Raw genomic sequence first — 24,612 nt, forward strand, 5'->3', positions numbered from 1 at the left:
CAAACCTGAAAAAGTTTTTAAAGGTACTGAAGAATGTAGAATGACACAGCTGGTACCTCACTTTTCAGTCAAATGGTTTTAAAAAACAGGAACATATTCAATTTCTTTGTGCTCCGATAGGAGCATTTCTCTGCTGATCCTGTATCAGAGGAAGTTTCAGTGCCTGCTTGGCAGTTACTCAGGAAGCTGGTTATAGCGTTGCGGGTTGCCCGCTTGCCGGGCGAAGCTGGTGGCTACCCACATAAGCTTACGTCGTGCGTAGGTATGGCGGTTATCGCTGAAAGAACCGTTTTCGGTTTGCTTTCCGTGCCAGTTAACCTGACTGTTAACTGGTTAACCTGACTGTTGTCCGCCTCCGTAATGTAGCGGTAGCGTTTCCGCCTACCACGCAGTGGCCCGGGTTCGATTCCCGGAAGGAGACTGGGTGTTGTGTGTCCTTCATCATTGACCCGCAAGGACCTGCAATACGGCGGCCGAACTCCCCCGCATGGGGGCTCCCGGCCAACAACGCCATACGATCATTTCCATTTCCAACCTGACTCTAGAATGAAATTTTCACTCTACAGCGGAGTGTGCGCTGATATGAAACTTCCTGGCAGATTAAAACTGTGTGCCGGGCCGAGACTCGAACTCGGGACCTTTGCCTTGTAAGTGCTCTACCAACTGAGCTACCCAAGCACGACGCACGACACGTCCTCACAGCTTCACTTCTGCCAGTACCTCGTCTCCTACCTTCCAAACTTTACAGAAGCTCTCCTGCGAACCTTGCAGAAGTAGCACTCCTGAAAGAAAGGATATTGCGGAGACATGGCTTAGCCACAGCCTGGGGGATGTTTCTAGAATGAAATTTTCACTCTACAGCGGAGTGTGCGGTAGAGTGAAAATTTCAAAGTGGTGCAAAGCTGTAATACACTCCTGGAAATGGAAAAAAGAACACATTGACACCGGTGTGTCAGACCCACCATACTTGCTCCAGACACTGCGAGAGGGCTGTACAAGCAATGATCACACGCACGGCACAGTGGACACACCAGGAACCACGGTGTTGGCCGTCGAATGGCGCTAGCTGCGCAGCATTTGTGCGCCGCCGTCAGTGTCAGCCAGTTTGCCGTGGCATACGGAGCTCCATCGCAGTCTTTAACACTGGTAGCATGCCGCGACAGCGTGGACGTGAACCGTATGTGCAGTTGACGGACTTGGAGCGAGGGCGTATAGTGGGCATGCAGGAGGCCGGGTGGACGTACCGCCGAATTGCTCAACACGTGGGGCGTGAGGTCTCCACAGTACATCGATGTTGTCGCCAGTGGTCGGCGGAAGGTGCACGTGCCCGTCGACCTGGGACCGGACCGCAGCGACGCACGGATGCACGCCAAGACCGTAGGATCCTACGCAGTGCCGTAGGGGACCGCACCGCCACTTCCCAGCAAATTAGGGACACTGTTGCTCCTAGGGTATCGGCGAGGACCATTCGCAACCTTCTCCATGAAGCTGGGATACGGTCCCGCACACCGTTAGGCCGTCTTCCGCTCACGCCCCAACATCGTGCAGCCCACCTCCAGTGGTGTCGCGACAGGCGTGAATGGAGGGACGAATGGAGACGTGTCGTCTTCAGCGATGAGAGTCACTTCTGCCTTGGTGCCAATGATGGTCGTATGCGTGTTTGGCGCCGTGCAGGTGAGCGCCACAATCAGGACTGCATACGACCGAGGCACACAGGGCCAACACCTGGCATCATGGTGTGGGGAGCGATCTCCTACACTGGCCGTACACCACTGGTGATCGTCGAGGGGACACTGAATAGTGCACGGTACATCCAAACCGTCATCGAACCCATCGTTCTACCATTCCTAGACCGGCAAGGGAACTTGCTGTTCCAACAGGACAATGCACGTCCGCATGTATCCCGTGCCACCCAACGTGCTCTAGAAGGTGTAAGTCAACTACCCTGGCCAGCAAGATCTCCGGATCTGACCCCCATTGAGCATGTTTGGGACTGGATGAAGCGTCGTCTCACGCGGTCTGCACGTCCAGCACGAACGCTGGTCCAACTGAGGCGCCAGGTGGAAATGGCATGGCAAGCCGTTCCACAAGACTACATCCAGCATCTCTACGATCGTCTCCATGGGAGAATAGCAGCCTGCATTGCTGCGAAAGGTGGATATACACTGTACTAGTGCCGACATTGTGCATGCTCTGTTGCCTGTGTCTATGTGCCTGTGGTTCTGTCAGTGTGATCATGTGATGTATCTGACCCCAGGAATGTGTCAATAAAGTTTCCCCTTCCTGGGACAATGAATTCACGGTGTTCTTATTTCAATTTCCAGGAGTGTACTTTCCAACATAGTCTCCCCCACGCTCAATGCAAGCCCTCCAGTGCTTACAAAGTGCATAAATTCCTTTAGAAAAAAATTCGTTTGGTAGTCCGCGCAACCACTCATGCACCGCGTGGCGTACTTCATCAGAACGGAACTCCTTTTCTCCCATTGCGTCTTTGAGTGGTCCAAACGTATGGAAATCACTTGGGGCAAGGTCTGGTGAGTATGGTGGATGAGGAAGACACTCAAAATGCAGGTCTGTGGTTGTTGCAACTGTTGTACGGGCAGTGTGGGGCGTTGGATTGTCATGTTGCAAAAGGACACCTGCTGACAGCAATCCACGTCGCTGTGATTTGATTGCAGGCCGCAGATGATTTTTTTAGGAGATCTGTGTACGATGCACTGGTGACAGTGGTCCCTTTAGGCATGTAATGCTCCAAAATGACGCCTTTTTCGTCCCAAAACAGAGTCAGCATAACTTTCCCTGCTGATGGTTCTGTTCGAAACTTCTTTGGTTTCGGTGATGAGGAATGGCGCCATTCCTTGCTCACTCTCTTCGTTACCGGTTGGTGGAAGTGAAACCAGGTTTCGTCCCCAGTAACGATTCTTGCAACAAAGCCATCACCTTCTCGTTCAAAGCGCCGAAGAAGTTCTTCAGAAGCATCAACACGTCGTTCTCTCATTTCAGGAGTCAGCTGCCGTGGCATCCATCTTGCAGGCACTTTGTGAAACTGGAGCATATCATGCACCCATGACTAATCTGTAAACATGCTGCAGTGTCTTTCAGTGTCACTCGGCGGTTTTCCTTCACTATGGCTTCAACTGCTGTTCTGTGGAGTCACAACTCGTTGTGTCTGACCTGGACGAGCAGCATCTTCCATTGAAGTCACACCATTTTCGAACTTCCTACTCCATTCGTAGACTTGCTGCTGTGACAAACGTGCATCAGCGTACTGAACCTTCATTTGTCGATGAGTTTCAATAGGTTTCATACCTTCACTACCGAATAACAGAACACTGTTCTTCCCTGGTGCAAGTCGCAAGTGGGGCGGCCATCTTTATACTGATACTGCGACGGTATGTGTGCATCTGCACTATGCTGCCACCTACAGGCCATTCTGCACGCTTTTTGTAGCACGCTTACCAACTGTCAGGATAATGGCGCGACAGTTCGATTTGTTATTACGAATTTAAGGTTTTCATTTGACTCACCCTCGTATTACTTTTATTATGTTAACGGGTTTCCGGCTTACAAGGCCATCTTCAGACAATTTACTGAGTATTGTCACCAAGTATGTTACAATGTTGGTACACAACAGTGGAAGAGAAGTTACAAGCCTACATTGAAGCAGAAACATACAGTAAGTTCAAACGGTTCAAGTGGCTCTGAGCACTGTGGGACTTAACTTCTGAGGTCATGTCCCCTAGAACTTAGAATTACTTAAACCTAAGGACATCACACACATCCATGCTCCAGGCAGGATTGGAAACTGCGACCGTAGAGGTCGCGCGGTTCCAGACTGTAGCGCCTAGAACCGCTCGGCCACCCTGGCCGGCCATACAGTAAGTAACATCTTTGACAGTGTGGTGGTAATGCAATGTAAAAAGTAAAAAATCGTAACAGTAAATAAATTTTAAGAAATAAAAATAAAAACCGAGTAGACAAGAAAAACTTGGAAAAATGGGAGCAGCAGGCTGACATAACACTTTCTATTAATAATAATAAAAAAAATTCGTGTTCTGCCCTACGTCAGGTCTTGTCATGGGGGAAACCTCGTCAGAGAGGTCCGCCGCATGAGCGTCTAGGGAAGTGATTCCAGTGGAGGTTTGCCGTTGCCTTCCACTGATGATGATGAAATGATAATGAGGACAACATAACACCCAGTCCTTGAGTGAAGAAATTCTCCGACCCAGCCAGGAATCGAACCCGGGCCCCTTGGCGTGACAGACAGCCGCGCTGACGACTCAGCTATCGGGGCGGACTCTATTAATAAACAAAACTAATAAAATAAAATAAAATCAGAACCTGACAAGAGTACTTCAGGAGGTGTAAAACATGGAGTGTGATACGCAAACCAATTAAAAGAAGAAAGAATTATCAATATAACTACAGAATATATAAGGAACTTAAGCAATATCGATAAGATTAACGGAAATGAGTAAATGCAGGAAAATGGAGGAGTGTGGCGGAACATACTATAAATGCAATGTTTGAGAGAGTGGTGGTACTGCGTTCTAAAGGTAAAAAAGGATGAACAGTACACAAATACAAAAGGAGCAAGCAGGAAAAACATTAACATTATACTCAAAACTGTGACTGTATAACAGTTTGTGTTAAATAAATGAACCAAGTAAAATAAAAACAATATTTGATGAGACAACTAGAAGAGGTATTAAACATGGAAAGTAATACAGGTATCAGTTAGAAGTAAGCCTTAACAATTGAAACTACAGTTTATAGGGATGACATAGACAATTTTAATAAAATAAATGAACTTAATGAACACAGGAGATGACTATATGAAGTTTAGAAGAGGGGAAGTGTTGAACTATGTCTGGTCATTTAGGATTAGACCGGGAATGTGAACTAGATGTTTGTTAATTTCCAGGGCTTCCAGCAGGATGAGTTTATGGCCTTTGTTTGCTAAATGAAGGACATGCCACTCTGGCTGGTACTTGTGACCCTCACTCACTATTTATTTCCTGTAGTAAACGCAGAAATCGAAAAGAGATTGAATAATTTTCACTCATTCACTTTCAAGATGCGAAGACTCAAAATGTTAAAGTAAATAGGCAATTAAAAGAAAACTTAGCCCGTTCACCTATCGCTGCTCTTCTCGAAAAGTGACCAAAAAATGGCTCTCAGCACTATGGGACTTAACATCGGAGGTCATCAGTCCCCTAGATTTAGAACTACTTAAACCTAACTAGCCTAAGGGCATCACACACATCCATGCCGGAGGCAGGATTCGAACCTGCGACCTTAGCAGCAGAGCGGTTCCGGGCTGAAGCTCCTAGAACCGCTCGGCCGCAACAACCGGCTGATAAGTAGTTGGACGCTACAAAAAATCACCAGTGTTCTCCTGTTGATAGTAATGTTTAGAAAGTGTGCTATATTCAGGGATCATACAACTGTCTGGCCGTTATGAATAGTGCTAAAGGGTGAAAACCGAGGTTAAAACACTCTATTTTTCATATTAATTTGTCCGTTTTCTAGGGTTACAAGCAGGCATATTACGTACATGGCATATTACGTAAACACAAGCAGCAGATCAGCTGTTTTCTGTTTTCATTGTATACTGTGACTGAATTGTTAAGTTTTTAATTTATTACTGTAACTATAATTTCCTTCTTCTTCTATTATTTCATGGAAATAGCAGACAAATCTTTAATCTTTTAGAGTAAATGAAGCATTGTGCTTCATTACCATGGCACTTCGTAAAAATACGAGGGTCACTCCAAAAAATATGCACGCTATTTTTTTTTAAATCCATCTTTTATTCTAGATGTTTGGAAGTTTTACAGCGTGTAGATACATCCTTTAGGAACAATATTTTCATTTCTCCACATCATTTCCATCCCTCTCAACTGCCTTACGCTATTTTGGAACCAGCGCCTGTATACCCGCACTGTAAAATTCTGGACCAACCTGTTGGAGCCACTGTTTGGCAGCGTGCACGTCATCATCTTCAAACCTTGTTCCACGAAGAGAATCTTTCAGTTTCCCAAAGAGATGATAGTCACATGGAGCCAGGTCAGGACTGTAAGGTGAGTGTTTCGGTGTTGTCCATCCGAGTTTTGTGATCGGTTCCAAGGGTTTTTGACTGACATGTGGCCATGCACTGTCGTGCAACAGCAAAACATCCTGCTTTTGCCGATATGGTGAAACATGACTCAGTCAAGCTCGAAGTTTCTTCAGTGTCGTCACGTATGCATGAGAATTTATGGTGGTTGCACTTGGCACGATGTCCAAAAGCAAGAGTCCTTTGAAATCGAAAAACACCGTAGCCATAACTTTTCCGGCAGAAGGTGTGGTTTTGATTTTTTTTTTTTTTTTTTTCTTGTGTGAGTTTACATGATGCCACTCCATTGATTGCCTCTTCGTCTCTGGTGAAAAATGATGGAGCCATGTATCATCACATGTCACAATTCTTCCAAGAAATTCATCTCCACCATTCTCGTACTGTTCCAAAAGTTCGCTGCATACAGTTTTTCTTGTTTCGTTGTGAGCCACTGTCAACACCCTAGGAACCCACCTGGCACAAACCTTTTTTAACGCCAACACTTTCAGCATTCTGCAAACACTTCCTTCCCCTATCCCAACGTAGCCTGACAATTCATTCATTGTGATGCGTCTGTCAGCAGTCACCATTTCGTTAACTCTCTGCACATTGTCTGGAGTGTGTGCAGTACGAGGCCTGCCGCTGCGAGACAATCCTCAATATTGCCGTGCCCGCTTTCATCACGTAACCTGCTTGCCCACCGACTAACTGCTCTGAAATCGACAGCAGCATCTCCGTACACCTTTTTCAACCTCTTGTGGATGTTACCCACTGTCTCGTGTTCACAGCACAGGAATTCTATGACAGCACGTTGCTTCTGACGAACGTCAAGTGTAGCAGCCATCTTGAAGACATGCTGTGACGGCGCCACTCACGGGAACAGGTTGAACTAACCTTGAAAACAAGCGGGAAGGATTTATCTACACATTGTAAAACTTTCACACAAGCAGAATGAAAACTGTATTTTTACAAAAATAGTGTGCAATTCTTTTGGAGTGACCCTCGTATTTCCAACCACGGTTGGTGCCACGCTGCAATACAACGGACATCTGCGACGACAGTGAAAAATTGCCGTAAAGATCAGCTGAAGGCGAGTATTGCACTCTGCATGTACCCGCGCACGTGAAGGCACGATACGTGGCCAACAGGGACATATTGTCTCGGCAGTGCTGTACCAGCTCTGATGCAGTGTGTTTGTTGCTCGTTCCTGTCGGCAGTGCTATTAACATTGCACCCATCGCTTTTCCCATTTTCTGTAACAACTCAATATTTCAAACCAATGCAAATATATATATACAGCATATATGAAAGATCATCACTCGAGAACGCCTCTATCGATTTGGCTGATTTGTTTTTTGTTGTGTTCGTAATTGTCAAAAAAAAAAATTGTCAGAACAAACTTTATATGGAAGAAAATTTTGCAAACCCATCTAAAAGTATGAAATTTGGATGGTATCTTTTAATGAAAAATTCAATTAAAAATTGCTACGTTCGGTTTGACAGTTCAGCTGTCACGTGTTTTCATAAGAAAACAAATTCCGCATGGCATATTGATATTTTGCGAAAAGAATGCAATTGAAAGAGACATTTCAGTGTGTTATCGGAGCTGATCATATCTTTGGTGTGCCACAAACATTCAGTTGCTGTCAGTGGTTTATTTCTTTGCCACCAGTGAGGAGCCGAAATATAGGTCGTACGCGCAACGCAGGCCAACTACATGACTGTCGAGTCAGTCAGACTGACGAAAAGTGTAGACAGCGCTTGGAGGCAAATCGTTAAAGAATTTCTCAAGCGCGATCCATTATCACGGAAACCGTCGACGTGTTTCGCTCAGTTGGAGGTTACGCACAAAATCATTCGTAACTTTGACAAAACGGACGGTAAAATGTGTCATAAATTTAGATAACATTTTTCACAGAGTACGGCGACCTGGTGCTATATTTAATGTAAAATCAGCAGTCTGCATCGCAATAATATTTGTTTATTTACCGGTTTCGGCTTCTGTTAAAAGCCATCTTCAGAAGTTTTGACCCCTATGGCTAGCGCCTGCGGCTCCTCGGTTTTCCCGTAATGCCACGATCGTACACAGGTAACCAGAAACAGGCAAATAAATATTATTACGATCTCGAATGTTAATTTTAACGTAGGCAAAATGCGTGTCACCGGTGGTGATCATATCTTTGGTGTGTTGCAAAGACTTAACGATGTCAGTTCGTGGTGATTTGGCATGTTGCAGACATTGGGTTGATTACAGTTCGTGGTTTATTTCTTTGGAAATAAAATTCAACCTGTGAGGCATCGAAATAACGGCCGGGGTACGCACAACACACGATTTTCGAGTCAGTGACAACGACGAAGAGTGTAGGGAGCGTTTGGAGACAAATGAAAGAAGAATATCTGAAGCGCGATCTATTATGACTCCGGAACAACGTATACAGCTGAGTTCGACTCGGTCAGCTGGAGCTTACGCACAAATTAATTTGGAACATCGACAAAACAGGCGGCCGAACGTAACAATTCGAACTGAACGGTTGTCATCCAGACACAATCCAACAGTCGATTACGCCTTGAATGTATTCGTCGAGTTCGGAACAATGAACAGTGCTTGTCAACACTGCTATGCTTCGAGGTTTCGACTAGCCGCCGGGATTATGTTGTGCAAGCGGAAAGGTCAAATTGCCACAATTGACACCGTCACTAGAGCCACAGACATCTGGCCGAGAACCTTGTACAATACACAAAGTACAACTGTTCCTTTCACATGACCTAGCTGACAATTTTTTGTTTCAGTTCACACAAATTCTAGGGAAGATTCGGTCTGATAAATCCCTTATCGGTGAACTGACTGACTGACTGACAGACAACGCACAGCCTAAACCACTTCCTGTTAAACCGGCTGCCAGAAAGAACACGCTAAACTGTGCTGTGAAAATGTGCTGTTTTGTTTTCCTTTTCGCAGTCATTTTTAGCAGACGACAGGTATGTTCTGTTTCTGGCTAACTTTATAATCCTACGTATTCGTAGATTAAAACATGCGAAACGCTGGCTTTGTGAGAAGATTCGCAACGAAAAACGCCAGTCTGTTAATGATTTCCAGCCCAAATCCTGTATCATTTCTGTGACACTCCCTCCCATATTTCGCGTTAATACAAAACGTGCTGCATTTCTTTGAACTTTTTCGATGCATTCCGTCAATCCTATGTGGTAAGGATCTCACACCGCGCAGCAGTATTCAAAAAGAGGACGGACAAGCGTAGTGTAGGCAGTCTCCTTAGTAGGTCTGTTACATTTTCTAAGTGTCCTGCCAATAAAACACAGTCTTCGGTTAGCCATCACCACAACATTTTCTACGTGTTCCTTCCAATTTAAGTTGTTCGTAATTGTAATATCTAGATATTTAGTTGAATTTATGGCTTTTAGATTAGACTGATTTATTGTGTAACCGAAGTTTAACGAGTTCCTTTAAGCACTCATTTGGATGACCTCGCACATGTCGTTATTTAGGGTCAACTGCCACTTTTCGCACCATTCCAGCTGGTCGTAGGTTGTGTTCCAAAAATGAACAGCATAGGCCATAGAGACAGAAGTTATGTCACTTTCTGCAGGACCTGACCATCATTTTGCAGCACAATGCTCAAGCACATACAGTGCAAGCTGTTACTGATTTGTTTGACTGATGGGGCTGCTAAGTGCTATACCACCTACTGCACTGCCCTGACTTAAGCCCTCGTGAGTTCAACTCGATTTATAAACTGAAGGAAACACTTCACGGCATTCGCTTCAGAACTGCTACAAATTCGTCGGGCAATAGACCGCGCCGCTCGAACTGTCAACACAACTGGCACTGCTAAGAGTATCCTACGACTTCCACATCGCTGGCAACGTATTATACACAATGCTGGTGACTTTTTTTCCTTTATTGTAACTTTGATACCTGTACAAACAACAGGTAGGCCGGCAGCAGCATTCTACGCTGCTCTTCAGCCTTAGAGTAGACAATAAGTAAACAGAAAGAATACTCATAATTGACATAATGGCGGGTAAAAAACAGGAGACATAGAATACAAAACATGGAGCCGTTCACACTCGACGATAATCCACACTACAAATTGTTGACACGACGCACACCCGAGCGAGGTGGCGCAGTGGTTAGACACTGGACTCGCATTCGGGAGGACTACGGTTCAATTCCGCGTCCGGTCATCCCGATTTAGGTTTTCCGTGATTTCACAAAATCATTCCGGGCAAATGCCGGGATGGTTCCTCTGAAAGGGCACGGCCGACTTCCTTCCCTAATCCGATGAGACCGATGACCACGCTGTCTGGTCTCCTTCCCCAAACAACCAACCAACCAACACGATGCACAAACACTGATGATTTCGATGGCACATGTGAACGATGGAGCGTGACGGGGAACACTAAACACTAAATACGAGCCGGCCGGAGTGGCCGAGCGGTTAGAGGCGCTACAGTCTGGAACCGCACGACCACTACGGTCGCAGGTTTGAATCCTGCCTCGGGCATGGATGTGTGTGATGTCCTTAGGTTAGTTAGGTTTAAGTAGTTCTAAGTTCTAGGGGACTTATGACCACAGCAGTTGAGTCCCATAGTGCTCAGACCCATTTGAACCATTTGAACTAAACACGACGGCACACACGAGAAAACGGATGGCCAGCTTGTGACTACTATGAACGTCAGTAAAACGTTGAAACACATATCTATTTTGTATGAGCTGTAAATAAATAGTTGCCACTACTAAAGTTCCCTCGTATATTACGATCTAAGCCACGCACCAAGTCGAATGTGTAATGAAGTTTTTGATTGTTAGGGTGGTCAATTGATCGTGACCGGGACAAATATCTCACGAAATAAGCATCAAACGATAAAAACTACAAAGAACGAAACTCGTCTAGCTTGAAGGGGGAAACCAGATGGCGCTATGGTTGGCCCGCTAGATGGCGATGCCATAGGTTAAACGGATATCAACTGCCTTTTTTTAAATAGGAACCCCCATTTTTATTACATATTCGTGTAGTTCGTAAAGAAATATGAATGTTTTAGTTGGACCACTTTTTTCGCTTTGTGATAGATGACGCTGAAATAGGTCACAAACGTATAAGTACGTGGTATCACGTAACATTCCGCCAGTGCGGACGGTATTTGCTTCGTGATACATTAACCGTGTTAAAATGGACCGTTTACCAACTGCGGAAAAGGTCGATATCGTGTTGATGTATGGCTATTGTGATGAAAATGCCCAACGGGCGTGTGCTTTGTATGCTGCTCGGTATCCTGGACAACATCATCCAAGTGTGCGGACCGTTCGCCGGATAGTTACGTTATTTAAGGAAACAGGAAGCGTTCAGCCACATGTGAAACGTCAACTACGACCTGCAACAAATGATGATGCCCGAGTAGGTGTTTTAGCTGCTGTCGCTGCTAATCCGCACATGAGTAGCAGACAAATTGCACGAGAATCGGGAATCTCAAAACGTCGGCGTTGAGAATGCTACATCAACATCGATTGCACCCGTACCACATTTCTATTCGCCAGGAATTGCATGGCGACGACCCTGAACGTCGTGTACAGTTCCGCCACTGGACACAAGATAAATTATGGGACTATGACAGATTTTTTGCACGAGTACTATTTAGAGACGAAGCGTCATTCACTACAGCGGTAACGTAAACCGGCATAATATGCACTATTGGGCAACGGAAAATCCACGATGGCTGCGACAAGTGGAACATCAGCGACCTTGTCGGGTTAATGTATGGTGCGGCATTATGGAGGAAGGATAATTGGCACCTCTTTTATCGATGGCAATCTAAATGGTGCAATATATGCTGCTTTCCTACGTAATGTTCTACCGGTTACTATAAGATGTTTCACTGCATGACAGAATGGCGATGTACTTCCAACTTGATGGATGTCCGGCACATAGCTCGCGTGCGGTAGAAGTGGTATTGAATAGCATATTTCATGACAGGTGGATTGGTCGTCGAAGCACCGTACCGTGGCCCGCACGTTCCCCGGATCTGACGTCCCCGGATTTCTTTCTGTGGGGAAAGTGGAAGGATATTTGCTATCGTGATCCACCGACAACGCCTGACAACCTGCGTCAGCGCGTTGTCAATGCATGTACGAACATTACAGAAGGCGAACTACTCGCTGTTAAGAGGTATGTCGTTACAAGTATTGCCAAATGCACTGAGGTCGACGGACATAATTTTGAGCATTTATTGCATTAATGTGGTATTTACAGGTAATCACGATGTAAAAGCATGCATTCTCAGGAATTATAAGTTCACAAAGGTACATGCATCACATTGGAACAACCGAAATAAAATGTTCAAACGTACCTACGTTCTGTATTTTAATTTAAAAAACCTACTTGTTACCAACTGTTCGTCTAAAATTGTGAGCCCCATGTTTGTGACTATTACAGCGCCATGTATCACAAAGCGTAAAATGAGATCCAACGAAAACATTCATATTTCTTTACGTACTACACGAATATGTAATGAAAAATGGGGGTTCCTATTTAAAAAAACGCAGTGATATCCGTTTGAGTTATGGCAGCGCCACCTAGCGGGCCAACCATAGTGCCATCTGGTTTCCCCCTTCAAGCTAGACGAGTATCGTTCTTTGTAGTTTTTTCGTTTGACGCTTATTTCGAGAGATATTTGGCGCGGTCACGATCAATGGACCCCCGCTGTATATACAGGGTGACGTGTACTACTTCTTGAGTGGTCTTACACGAAGTTTAAATTACGACACTCCTGCAGAGACAAAGGCAAATCTGCTGGCACGAGTTCTGGCATCCGCTGTGGAAACTGAAGAGACACCAGGTGGGACGGACGGTTCCAGAACGTGCTTCGCAGGCTCAATGTCTGTAACAACGTTGGTGGTCGCCACATCGAGCCTCTGTTGTAATGCATCAGTACTGTTCTGTACGTACAGTGCGCTGGGTTCTTTTTATTTTGGAATGATGTAAACACATAATATGTACGTGTTAATATAAATGTACTTAAGTGATGGATGTTCCGTTATGTTTCCTATCGACTTGTTACCTAATAATTGCACTGCGTCACGCCTAATTTAACTCCTCAAGACGAAGTGAATGAGTTAAAGATCTTTACAGAAACCGTCGTAGAACGGAAGCGGTTCATTTCCAGACTTGGATTCCTATTCATAACATTATTTAGTGACTCCCCTGTACAAGTCCTAGAAGTTTGTAACCGGAGCTAAATTCTTGGCCATTCAGCAGAATGTCGTGTTAGTATTTATTGTATACAATTTAATTTTTTCTTTTCGGCCTTTAAATTAATTTCATCGCTTATCGGAGACGTAACGATGAAGCGTAGAGCCTAATACGACATCAGCGTCTTCAAAACTAATGCTCTTGTTGAAACCTCCTGGCAGACTAAAACTGTGTGCCGGAGCGAGACTGGAACTCGGAACCTTTGCCTTCGCGGGCAAGTGCTCTACCAGCTGAGCTACCCAAGCACAACTCACGTCCCGTCATCACAGCTTTAATTCCGCCAGTACCTCGTCTCCTACCTTCCAAACTTCACAGAAGTTCTCCTGCGAAACTTGCAGGAGTAGCACTACTGGAAGAAAGGATATTGCGGAGACATGGCTTAGTCACAGCCTTGGGGATGGTTCTAGAATGAAATTTTCACTCTGCAGCGGAGTGTGCGCTGATTTTGAAACTTCCCGTCTCATTAGAACTGTGTGCCGAACCGAGACTCGAACTCGGCACACAGTTTCAATGTGCCAGGAAGTTTCAAAATCAGCGCACACTCCGCTGCAGAGTGAAAATTTCATTCTAATGCTCTTGTTACTTAAGTAAAGCTCGGACACGTTAAGTAATGCATGATGCCTTAAAACATAGGGTGGTGTCGATTCAATCAATTTTCCGAGGTTTTAACAGCATTCGCTGAATACACGTGCCAAAATTTAGAAATTTTAACATGTATAACACAAGTACCCGACGAATACGTCTCACAGCAACTTAAACCACTACAGCTGTCGCCATATTACTCGTTTTATTAACGTTTAGACCATTTCTTGTATATTTCGGCGAAGTAAAAAAAAAAAAAAAATCTCGTCAGTTTACCAAGCTTCGAAGGAAAAACTTTTTTGTTTATCCTGTTGCACTAAACTAATGAAGACTGTACGGTCGCAGGTTCGAATCCTGCCTCGGGCATGTTTGTGTGTGTGTCCTTAGATAGGTTTAAGTAGTTCTAAGTCTAGAGGACTGATGACCTCAGATGTTCAGCCCCATAGTGCTTAGAGCCGTTTGAACCATTTGAACATTCACACCTGTGAGCAACTGCTTTCTTTGAAACTCGAATTCTACATTCTTTTTGAAGTCTGAGAGTATTTTGGCTGTCTCATATACTTTCAAGTGCCAAAGAAACAGGTGTACCCATGAGTATTCAAATAGAGATAGGTAAACAGGAAGACATTTGTCGATGGCCCAGCATCGAAACCTGTAGCAATTTGCGAAAGGGTTGCACTTCACGCTGAATGATTCTCTTCAGTCGTCGTTTGTCCCGTTCTTCCAGGATCTTTTTCCGGCAGCGATAGCGGAGATTTGATGTTTTACCGGACTCCTGACATGTACGGTAGACTCGTGTAATGGTCGTACAGGGAAAACACACATCATCGCTACCTCGGAGATGCTGTGTCCCATCCCTCGTGTGGCGACTATGACACCACGTTCAAACTCACTTAAATCACGATAACCTGCCATTGTAGCAGCAGTAACCGATCTAAGATCTGCGTCAGACACTTGTTGTCTTATATAGGCGTTGCCGACCGCAGCGCCGTATTCTGCCTGTAAAACGGGGATCCCGCAGCAAAGCAAGTAAATCTGTAAGAGCCATCTGATACTGGGTTTATGAGAAATCCGAAACCTCTAATGGTACGACTCAAAGAAACTTTTTTAAACCGTACGTGTGGCTGTTTCAGATTACACTAGCCAACAATGAAAATGTTTCAAAAATAATTAATTATTATGTGTTTCCATCAGCTGAGTTAAAAAACTCCGTAAAAATAACAGATTAGCTCTTGCTTTGGAGATAAAGTGACATTTCATTTTTATAGTCAACATTTGCAGTTTGGGGAAAATTTTGTTTTCGGAGCTGGCACACCTGCCCAATAACAAAACACAAATGCTCTTAAGCTGTTGTTTCACATAGTATGTGCTATAATTAATTCAGAATTTCTGGTTTGAGAGTGCTTTTGTAGTGCAAAAGTCGTAAAAATGCCACTAAAATGTGTAAATAAGGTGAATAATTTTTGTTACATTTGTGGTGAAATATAATTTTCCTCACAGAAACGCAGTTTGTCGCCTTTGTGAAGAATACCTATCTGCATTATTTCGGTATGAAAGTAGGGGACCAGGATAAGCCTTGGGCTCCAGATATATATTGCAGAGCATGTTCAGTTACATTGCGAGAATGGCTGAAAAATAAAAACGGATCTATGGCTTTTGCTGTGCCTGTGGTTTGGTGGGAACCTACAAACCATGCTGATGAGTGCTATTTCTGCTTGATTCCACCTGTAAAGGCAGCATTGTCTAGGAAGAAAAGAAGAACAGTTCAGTACCCGAATCTTCGATCTGCTAATCGACACACTCCGCATTCAGATAGTTTACCAGTTCCTAATCCAACCGAAAATTGTGTGTTTGAAGTAGAAAATGAAGACAGTGCGGAACAAGAAGAAGAAAAAGAACCAAACAAGCCTTCTACATCCCGTGACGCTGATTTTGAGGGAAAAGATGATAAACCACACAGATCGAGTCAAGCGGAATTGATTGATCTCATTAGAGACATTGACCTGTCAAAGGAGAAGGGTCTCGACTTCAGCAATGGAATGTTCTCGAAAGTGATGTCACAGTCTCACAGTACAGAAATCGTCACATGGACCTGCTTTCCTTTGTGGAGGAGAAAAACAATCTTGTTGTTTGCCGCGGCATTAATTTTTGAATGTGAAATGTGAATCATGATCCCTAGATGCTATTGAAAGACTCCTCCAAGCTTTATTATTTTCGTTCATAATGGGTATGTCTGTGAACTGTGACTGTGGGGGATAATTATTTATTTGTAATTTCTCCTGCCAGTCACTTTTTTATCTTACAGAGAAATTCTCTGTATGTATAAACACCTGATCATGAACAGAACATGTTCTAAACGCATCGTATTATGCTAGATTAAACATAAAACAAAAAATAAAAAAGTGACTAGTAGCAGAAATTACAAATAAATAATAATCCTCCAAGCTTAGTTTGAAAGCTGTGTTACTTCACAATGGCAACCATTTTTCTTCTGTTCCTGTTGGTCATGCAGTTCACATGAAGGAGACATATACATATATGACAGCCCTCTTGGACTCAATCAAGTATCATGAACACAAAAGGAATATCTGTGGTTAACCAAAAGTCATTGTCATACTATTAGGAATGCAACTGGGATAAACAAACCGTTTCTGCCTCATATATATGGGACGGTAGGGATAGGAAACCGCAAAAGCAGACTGGCGTGCGAGAAATCTTAACCCTAGGGAGAAAAATGTTGCCGAGCCTCTCGTGGACCCAAAATATGTTCTTCTCCCACCCCTGAATATCAAACTGGGTTGATGAAAAATTTTGTCAAAGGTACGAACCAAGAAGAACGGACTTTTCAGTACATAAGAGAGAAATTTCCGAAATTAAATGATGCAAGAATTAAGGAAGGTATTTTTATCGGGCCACAAATTCGAGAACTTTTAAAGGATCGTTCATTTGACAAAATTTTGGAGGGGAAAGAAAAAGAAGGTCTGGAAGCCTTCGAGGAAGTTGTTCGTGCATTTTTAGGCAACAAGAGATATGATAACTACACTCAGTAGGGGACAGTGTTCCTACAAAAATACCATAACTTTGGATGCAATATGTTCCCTAAAATCCATTATCTCCATTCCCAATTAGACTTTTTCCCTCCTAGTTGTGGAGCAGTCAGTGATGAACACGGAGAAAGATTCCATCAGAACATTTCTGTTATGGAACAGAGATATTAGGGCCATTGGAATGAAGCAATGCATGCGAATTACTGTTGGTCTATGTGTAGGAATGCTCCGGAACTCCGTTACAGTAAGCAAGCTAAAAGACGAAGATCTCACGTAGCCACCATATGATTCCCTACAGACCCAAACATTTGCGAGGTATTTCGACAATTTACAACTCTTAAAGTGTAACTACCATTTAAAAAAATTCAAATACGCATTCAACGTTGTTAGCATATGTAATTAAAATCTATCTTTTTCTCTTAATCCATTAATGTAAAATACTTCCACCTAGTGTGGATGACAGAAACTAGAGCTAAGGAAATTTTTTCATTCTCATATTAGTTTTCCTCGACCCAAAATTAGTAAGAATTGATTCATGAAGTGCAGGAAACATTCAAAAATTATTATTTTTTTGTTGTTGGCCAGTGTTGTCAACCTTATAATAAAGATGCATGTGTCACTAAATAGTGTGAGTGACTGGGTGTTGTGTGTGTTGCAGGGGATCTGCAGGTGCCGGAGAGTCTCCAGTGGAGCAGATCGGAAATGGATGGAGGTGAGTCGTCAGCTTTCTTCTATACAAGAAAAAATGATATGGTACGAAGTGCCAATGTAGTAGGGTACACGTAAATTTCTGTTATCCTGTGTTATATATTCATGTTGTGGAACTATTGCACTGGCATTTTGCATCATACCTTTGTTTTATAAGCAATGCACACGGAAAACTTTTTATCGTGTGGTATATACACTGCGCAACAAATATTAAGGATCACTTTTTAATAACGCCGTAACTGTCTCCCATAGCGAAGCATATTTGGCTCCAAGGTGGCAGCAACCTTCCTCTGTAGTGGTGCTAAAGGTTGACGCCTTGCGACCTTACCCTTCGCCTCAGCGACGCTTCGAAAAGAAAGGTGTCGACGCACGTAAAGAAGAAAAAAAGAAAGAAAAAAAGAAAAGAAAAAAAAAAGACTACAGCTCAGAGTTTCCTGTGAACTTTAAGGTGGGTTCATGATGTCACATTCACACCAAATTTCACAATTCTGCCTAAAGCACTTCCGGAAGGCGTTCGATACAGTTCCGCACTGTCGCATGATAAACAAAGTAAGAGCCTACAGAATATCAGACCAGCTGTGTGGCTGGATTGAAGAGTTTTTAGCAAACAGAACACAGCATGTTGTTCTCAATGGAGAGACGTCTACAGACGTTAAAGTAACCTCTGGCGTGCCACAGCGGAGTGTTATGGGACCATTGCTTTTCACAATATATATAAATGACCTAGTAGTTAGTGTCGACGTTCCACGCGGCTTTTCGCGGATGATGCTGTAGTATACAGAGAAGTTGCAGCATTAGAAAATTGCAGCGAAATGCAGGAAGCTCTGCAGCGGATACGCACTTGGTGCAGGGAGTGGCAACTGACCCTTAACATAGACAAATGTAATGTATTGGGAATACATAGAAAGAAGGATCCTTCATTGTATGATTATATGATAGCGGAGCAAATACTGGTAGCAGTTACTTCTGTAAAATATCTGGAAGTATGCGTACGGAACGATTTGAGTGGAATGATCATATAAAATTAATTGTCGGTAAGGTGAGTGCCAGGTTGAGATTCATTGGGAGAGTCCTTAGAAAATGTAGTCCGTCGACAAAGGAGGTGGCTTACAAAACACTCATTCGACCTATACTTGAGTATTGGTCATCAATGTGGGATCCGTACCAGGTCGGGTTGACAGAGGAGATAGAGAAGATCCAAAGAAGAGCGGCGCGTTTCGTCACAGGTTATTTGGTAAGCGTGATAGCGTTACAAACTCGAGTGGCAGACTCTGCAAGAGAGGCGCTCTGCATCGCGGTGTAGCTTGCTGTCCAGGTTTCGAGAGGGTGCGTCTCTGGATGAGGTATCGAATATATTGCTTCCCCCTACTTATACCTCCCGAGGAGATCACGAATGTAAAATTAGAGGGATTCGAGCGCGCACGGAGGTTTTCCGGCAGTCGTTCTTCCCGCGAACCGTACACGACTGTTCCCTGGAACAGGAAAGGGAGGTAATGACAGTGGCACGTAAAGTGCCCTCCGCCACACACCTTTGGGTGGCTTGCGGAGTATAAAAGTAGATGTAAATGTAGAACGTGTCATACCATGAACAGACCGTCACATCCCTCTTACCCATAATTCACTCCTGCTTTTGTCACTTCTGTGACGGGGAGCAGAACCGCGGCTCCCAGCTCTGAAATCACGCAGTTTACGTGTGAGTGGTCGAGAGAAACATTTCAGACACACCGCAGCTAGAAATGGACATGAAAAGGCTTCTTCTTGATGCAATAATTTACCAACAGCTGTATGTATTGTAGAATAAGCAGAAGCATATGTGCCCTAATGTTACATACAGTTTTAGTGATATGTCTTTTTCAGCGACTTAGATAGTTAACATGATACCTGTCAGTTGTTGTATGTTCTATATTTTTTATAATAATACATTTCTTCCACTCATTGTACAGGGGCCTGAAGATGGCATCAATATAATGCCGCAACTGGTAGCACATAGAAGTTCATAAAAGAAAACAAAATAAATTTCTACAATACATACGCCTGTTGGTAAATTATTGCATCAAGAAGTTGATGCCAGCCGTCGTCCCACGATCCATACTGGATCAACGAAGATGAAAAACCTTCGGTGGGTAGCGTTAAGGGCGTCAATGAAACCACACCTTCTCTTGCGGCGTGCATTTACACACATTTCGTGGTTTGCAGTGCGGTATGGTGTGGTGTGCAAGAGAATGACGTTCTTCGCAACGTTTGACACGGTTGCCACCCCATGGTCGATTCAACCCTACACTCAAGACAACGTGGGGCTGCAAACACACTGAACGTGATATGACCCCTTTGGAGAGCAGTGCGATCTCAATTTTTGGTCCGTTATTCAGGGTGGAACCAGTAGGGACCGTTCAAAACCATTCGACGAAATTTAAACGTGATGTGAAGTAACAAGGTTTTAAGCTTTTCCGGCGCTTCTGTTTCGTGCCCTCCTATGCCATGTTCACGAGGGGCTGCAACGTTATCATGTGCTTGTATAAAGCGGCAAAAGGCTCCTTTAAGACTGCCAGTTCAGTAGCACCATCTGTGCGACCCACACACGTTTGTTCAGCACTTTGAACCTGTCGGTAGCATTGACACCTACACTATGTGATCAAAAGTATCCGAACAAACGTTTTTCATATTAGGTGCGTTGTGCTGCCACCTGCTGCCAGCTACTCCATATCACCGACCTCTGTAGGCATTACACATCTTGAAGCAGAATGGGGCGCTCCGCGGAACTCACGAACTTCCAAGGTAGTCTGGTGATTGCGTGTCACTTGTGTCATACGTCTGTACGCGAGATTTCCACACTCCTAAATATCCATAGGTCCACTGATTCCGATCTGATAGTGAAGTGGAAACGTGAAGGGACACGTACAGCACAAAAGCGTGCAGGCTGACCTCGTCTGTTGACTGACAGAGACCGCCGACAGCTGAAGAGGGTCGTAATGTGTAATAGGCAGACATCTATCCAGACTATTGCACAGGAATTCTAAATTGCATCAGGATCCACCGCCAGTACTATGACAGTTACGTGAGAGCTGAGAAAACTTGGATTTCATGGTCGAGCGGCTGCTCATAAGTCACACATCACGTCGGTAAATTCCAAACGACACGTCGCTTGGTGTAAGTAGCGTAAACATTGAACGATTGAACAGTGGATAACGTTTCGTGGAGTGACGAATCACGGTGCACAATGTGGCGATCCGATGGCAGGGTGCGGGTATGGCGAATGCCCGGTGAACGTCATCAGCCAGCGTGTGTAGTGCCAACAGTAAAATTCGGAGGCGGTGGTGTTATGGTGTTTTTCATGGAGTGGGCTAGCACCCCTTGTTGTTTTGCGTGGCACTGCCTACACTGAAGTACTTTCTTGCTTCCCACTGTTGGAGAGCAATTGGGGGATGGCGATTGCATCTTTCAACACGATCAAGCACCTGTTCATAATGAGACAAAAGGTCCCTCTAACGCTGCCTTTTCAGTAGCACCATCTGTGCTGTGTTCATAATGCACGGCCTGTGGCGGACAATAAGGTCCCTGTAATGGACTGTCCTGCACAGAGTCCTGAATTGAATCCTGTAGAACACCTTTGGGATGTTTTGGAAAGCCAGGCCTTGCCGACCGACATCGATACCTGTCCTCAGTGCAGCACTCCCCGAAGAATGGGCTGCTATTCCCGAACACCAATATGGTGTTGGCCCTCCTTTAGCCTTGATGACGGCTTCCACTCTCGCAGGCATACGTTCAATCAGTTGCTCTCTCAAGATGTGTAATGCCTACAGAAGTCGGTGATATGGAGTAGCTGGCAGCAGGTGGCAGCACAATGCACCTAATATGAAAAAGGGGGCCACGAGCTTGTAAGTAATTTTCAGCCAGGTGTCCGGATACTTTTGATCAGTAGTGTAGTCTCGTGGCTGCTCTAAGACCTGCGTGGTTAGGTAAGGCCTTCGAAATCCCCTAGATGGGGTTTGCCTACCTTCATGTGCTAGAGAAGGTCGCGAAACTGAGGCTGAAGTTTCGGACAGCGACAATTTTAAAGTGCTCAACAAAGGTGCGTGGGTGGCACCGAGGGTGTTGCCGATTTGGGGATTTTATTCACGCACATGAATATCTAGCATAAAATAACCCCTCGTCCCCCGTCCCCGTGTTATGTCGCCACAGAAGCGTTGAAAAGACATAAAACCACTTTGATGCTTCAGATCACGTTCAAATTTCGTCGGATGGTTTTGAACGGTTGCTAGTGGTTCCATCTTGTATACCAGAGCAAAAACTGCGGTCGCACTGCGCTTCAAAGGTCATAATGGTCATTGAGGTTGCAGGCCGACTGGGTCCTTAGAGTAGTCCGCCGCTCGTGGTCTCGCGGTAGCGTTCTCGCTTCCCGAGCACGGGGTCCCGGGTTCGATTCCCGGCGGGGTCGGGGATTTTCACCTGCCTCGAGATGACTGGGTGTTTGTGTTGTCCTCATCATTTCATCATCATCCAGGAAAGTGGCGAAATTGGACTGAGCAAAGATTGGGTAATTGTACGGGCGCTGATAACCACGCAGTTGAGCGCCCCACAAACCAAACATCATCATCATCATCATCCTTAGAGTAAGGTTGAATCGTCCAGTGGGTTGTCAACAACGTCATCCAGTTGCTTATGCACCGAAAATATTGTTTTCTACAGTAAACTATGTGGGAATCAACGTCCCAAGGGAAGGGACGGTTTCACTGATGCCCTTTGTGCCACCCCCTGTGGCCTTTTATTGCCGATTCTGAGCGGCAGCGTGTCTGGTATGTTTCCCGCGTGATTTCAAAGCTGTGTGTAAGAGGACGATCTGCTCATCGTGTGACACGTCCATGGTGGCATTCGGCAGAACTGTGGTGAAATTTGGTGCCAATGTGACATCATTAACCCACCTTACATGAACTTTTGAGCAGTGACCTTTTCTCGCAGGTGTCGACAGGTTGCTGCTCGAAGCGTCTCTGAGCCTTAGGGCGGCGTAACAGGCGCCACGCTTTAGCACTTTTGAAGAGAAAGGTTGTAGGAACCTTTGTGCCAAATTTCAAACTTATACGTCGCTATGGGAGACAATCACGAGTTTAAGTGATCCTTTAATTTCATGTTGTTGTTGTTGTGGTCTTCAGTCCTGAGACTGGTTTGATGCAGCTCTCCATGCTACTCTATCCTGTGCAAGCTTCTTTATCTCCCAGTACCTACTGCAACCTACATCCTTCTGAATCTGCTTAGTGTATTCATCTCTTGGTCTCCCCCTACGATTTTTACCCTCCACGCTGCCCTCCAATACTAAATTGGTGATCCCTTGATGCCTCACAACATGTCCTACCAACCGATCCCTTCTTCTGGTCAAGTTGTGCCACAAACTTCTCTTCTCCCCAATCCTATTCAATACTTCCTCATTAGTTACGTGATCTACCCATCTAATCTTCAGCATTCTTCTGTAGCACCACATTTCAAAAGCTTCTATTCTCTTCTTGTCCAAACTACTTACCGTCCATGTTTCACTCCATACAAATACTTTCAGAAATGACTTCCTGACACTTAAATCTATACTCGATGTTAACAAATTTTTCTTCTTCAGAAACGCTTTCCTTGCCATTGCCAGTCTACATTTAATATCCTCTCTACTTCGACCATCATCAGTTATTTTGCTCCCCAAATAGCAAAACTCCTTTACTACTTTAAATAAGTGTCTCATTTCCTAATCTAATACCCTCAACATCACCCGACTTAATTCGACTACATTCCATTATCATCGTTTTGCTTTTGTTGATGTTCATCTTATATCCTCCCTTCAAGACACCATCCATTCCGTTCAACTGCTCTTCTAAGTCCTTTGCTGTCTCTGACAGAATTACAATGTCATCGGCGAACCTCAAAGTTTTTATTTCTTCTCCATGGATTTTAATACCTACTCCAAATTTTCTTTTGTTTCCTTTACTGCTTGCTCAATATAGAGATTGAATAACATCGGGGAGAGACTACAACCCTGTCTTACTCCCTTCCCAACCACTGCTTCCCTTTCATGTCCCTCGACTCTTATAACTGCCATCTGGTTTCTGTACAAATTGTAAATAGCCTTTCGCTCCCTGTATTTTACCCCTGCCACCTTTAGAATTTGAAATAGAGTATTCCAGTCAACATTGTCAAAAGCTTTCTCTAAGTCCACAAATGCTAGAAACGTAGGATTGCCTTTCCTTAATCTTTCTTCTAAGATAAGTCGTAAGGTCAGTATTGCCTCACGTGTTCCAGTATTTCTACGGAATCCAAACTGATCTTCCCCGAGGTCGGCTTCTACTAGTTTTTCCATTCGTCTGTAAAGAATTCGTGTTAGTATTTTGCAGCTGTGGCTTATTAAACTGATAGTTCGGTAATTTTCACATCTGTCAACACCTGCTTTCTTTGGGATTGGAATTATTACATTCTTCTTGAAGTCTGAGGGTATTTCGCCTGTTTCATACATCTTGCTCACCAGCTGGTAGAGTTTTGTCAGGACTGGCTCTCCCAAGGCCGTCAGTAGTTCTACTGGAATGTTGTCTACTCCGGGGGCTTTGTTTCGACTCAGGTCTTTCAGTGCTCTGTCAAACTCTTCACGCAGTATCGTATCTTCATCTACATCCTATTCCATTTCCATAATATTGTCCTCAAGTACATCGCCCTTGTATAGACCCTCTATATACTCCTTCCACCTTTCTGCTTTCCCTTCTTTGCTTAGAACTGGGTTTCCATCTGAGCTCTTGATGTTCATACAAGTGGTTCTCTTATCTCCAAAGGTCTCTTTAATTTTCCTGTAGGCAGTATCTATCTTACCCCTAGTGAGATAAGCCTCTACATCCTTACATTTGTCCTCTAGCCATCCCTGCTTAGCCATTTTGCACTTCCTGTCGATCTC

At 44.4% G+C, this 24,612-nt stretch overlaps 1 protein-coding gene across 1 annotated transcript in view; it reads left to right on the forward strand.

The window, feature by feature from the left end:
• LOC126108650 (insulin-like growth factor 2 mRNA-binding protein 1) overlaps positions 1-24,612 on the forward strand; it is an 824,356-nt gene that overhangs the window by 260,707 nt on the left and 539,037 nt on the right. The window contains 1 exon segment of the mRNA XM_049913959.1: positions 17,650-17,703. Coding sequence (XP_049769916.1) covers positions 17,650-17,703 — 54 coding nt within the window.

This window comes from Schistocerca cancellata, chromosome 11 (assembly GCF_023864275.1).
Source record: "Schistocerca cancellata isolate TAMUIC-IGC-003103 chromosome 11, iqSchCanc2.1, whole genome shotgun sequence".
NCBI classification, from domain to species: domain Eukaryota; kingdom Metazoa; phylum Arthropoda; class Insecta; order Orthoptera; family Acrididae; genus Schistocerca; species Schistocerca cancellata.